Source organism: Mandrillus leucophaeus, unplaced genomic scaffold (genome assembly GCF_000951045.1).
Source record: "Mandrillus leucophaeus isolate KB7577 unplaced genomic scaffold, Mleu.le_1.0 Scaffold1187, whole genome shotgun sequence".
Classification (NCBI taxonomy): Eukaryota; Metazoa; Chordata; class Mammalia; order Primates; family Cercopithecidae; genus Mandrillus; species Mandrillus leucophaeus.
In genome coordinates this window covers 4468-6763 of record NW_012100176.1, presented here as the reverse complement: position 1 = coordinate 6763, position 2296 = coordinate 4468, and the positions used below count along the sequence as shown (strand labels likewise).

Sequence of the window (2296 nt, the reverse complement as noted above, 5' to 3'; positions counted from 1 at the left end):
TGAAAAGAATAGCATATTATTTGACTTAAAAGTTAGCTATTGACAATATAAAAATGAGGAGTTCCCAGTCTGCACCAGGTGGTTCACACACATTATCTTGTTACAACTGTCTTCCCAGGTATGTATTCATGTCCCTAATTTAGAGATGAAGGACTTGAAGTAAATTGCCCAAAGTTTTATGTATCTTGCCAATGGTAGAGTTGACTCTAAATCCCACATTTTTTTCTACTTTTTACTTTTCAGAAAATCTTAAAATTTGAAAAAAGTAGTAACTGTTGGGTGAAAAATCTTAGGCTTAGTGATGGAAAATGGTTTTGTGACGATCATGAGGTTTGTTATTGACAAAACCAGGTCTAGATTTTAGACTTCCTGAGTAAGTCCAGTCATTTCAATTATTATATGAGCTCAAGATTGGATTTTTGAATTTTTCTTTATGATTATGGTTACGCTATGCTTTATGTTGTGTGTTTTATTTGGAGAAGAACCAAAAAAGATGACAAATAATTTTTCTTTCCCTGACTACTTTGTATTTTTTTGTAAATATAAAGATGCTCTTTATATTATCTCTCACTCTATATTGGAGGTCTTCAGTCTTAAGTCATGCTCATTTACTTTCTTCCTTATACCCTGTAGAATGTTTTATAAGTAAAAGTCTGTTCAGAGTTTTATGATGGGGTGAAAACTGTAACCTAGTCTTTTCCAACTTATGGTGTACTAGTCACTAATTTTGTGTGTGTGTGTGTGTGTGTGTGTGTGTGTGTTTAGTTCTTTTTTTAAGCTTTATTTTGTTTTAAAAAAGATAAAAAAAAAGAGGAGATCTTGGCCAGATATGTTTGGGAAATGCTGGTTTAAGGCCAAATGAGCTTAAACAAACAAACAGCACTTACCCAAACCTTTAATATGCAGATTTGCACCTAAGTCTCCCAAGAGGCATTAGCCATCATCTTTGACCATGCGCTTTTTCCAGAGTACAGTGTGACTCTAGTGTTGCACAGAACACACTTGAAGAAGTGTTGCATTAACCAGACACAATTGAAGTGAACTGTGCTTAAAAAAATAAAAAAAAAAAAAGTGTGTCTTCTCTTATGGACAGAGTATTTTACATCTCGGTGATCTCTTTTATTTTTCAGCTCCCAAATTATAACCAGCCCCCTTCCTCCAGTCTCTTCACCACCTCCTGCATCAAAAACAAAAGAAGTTCCAGATGGCGAAAATCTGGAAGTGAGTACAAAGCTTTTCCAGCTTCCTGTAGGAGAGATCCTACCGCGTAAACATTTTATGCTTGTCTTTAAATCTCAGTTTTGGTTAAATAACTAAATATTACAACTTTATTAAATAACTTACTTTATGATGCATGTTTATGACTTTTCCCCTCAGCATAAAGTGCCAGATAGTCCTCAATTCAAGTCATTTTATTGGTGCTTTGGGCATATAAATGGATTCATATGCAATATGAAAATAAACTAGGTTTAAATATTTTATTAGGGAAACTCAGAATATTTACTGTCAATGTATTTATGAACCTCACTGTAATTGTTGTCAGTGCTTGTGATTACATTGTAGAAATGTATGACTTTGATATTAGAGATAATACACTAAGCAACTTTTTAACTATACATATAAGTAGACACATTTTTGAGATAAAACAGGCCTGTTAGACTAGTGCTCATCTGAAAAGTGCTAATCTGCAATGCACTTTGGAAAGTGTATTTTAGAAGCTGATGTAGTACATATTTTTGAATTTGTCTATAAGACTTCTAATTTAAAAGAAATCATTAATATCTCTGATGTTGAAAACAAGTAACACATGTTTTATTATTAGAAAAGTTCATGTGATTTTTCAGTGTGTGTATATATATTGCTTTTAGTCAGATTTTAGGAGATAATGACTGAATGAATGTTTTAACTATTAGATATTGATTAAAGTTTGTATGTTTGCATATCTCTCGGTATAACAAAATATTCAACTGAAAGAATTTTTAAATCACAGAATCATAGAATCCTTAGAGAAGCCCTTTAAGAAGCCAGTCTGCTACAGTTAAGTTTTCCCTTTCAAAGCTAAGATACTGATTCATTGATTCAATCATTCATTCATTCATTCATTCACATGTTTTTTGAGCTCTTAACATATAGGGAATTGTTCTGCATGCTGGGGTTGATGCAGCAGAAAACAAGACAGTTAAATGTTTGCCTTCGTAGAGCTTATGTTCTAGAAAGCTCTTATAAGTTACTTGTTACTAAAAAGGTAACATCCCACTAAAAGTGAAGCAGGTGAGGGAACGACCATATGGCTATC

General features: G+C 32.8%; 1 protein-coding gene across 2 annotated transcripts in view; it reads left to right on the top strand.

Annotated features, from left to right (window-relative positions):
* The window catches only part of PIK3C3 (phosphatidylinositol 3-kinase, catalytic subunit type 3), a 76451-nt gene that overhangs the window by 69711 nt on the left and 4444 nt on the right, over nt 1-2296 (top strand). For both annotated transcript variants that reach the window (XM_011965813.1, XM_011965820.1), the window contains one exon: nt 1131-1221. In XM_011965813.1, the coding sequence (XP_011821203.1) occupies nt 1131-1221 (91 nt within the window). The remainder of the gene's footprint in view (nt 1-1130; nt 1222-2296) is intronic.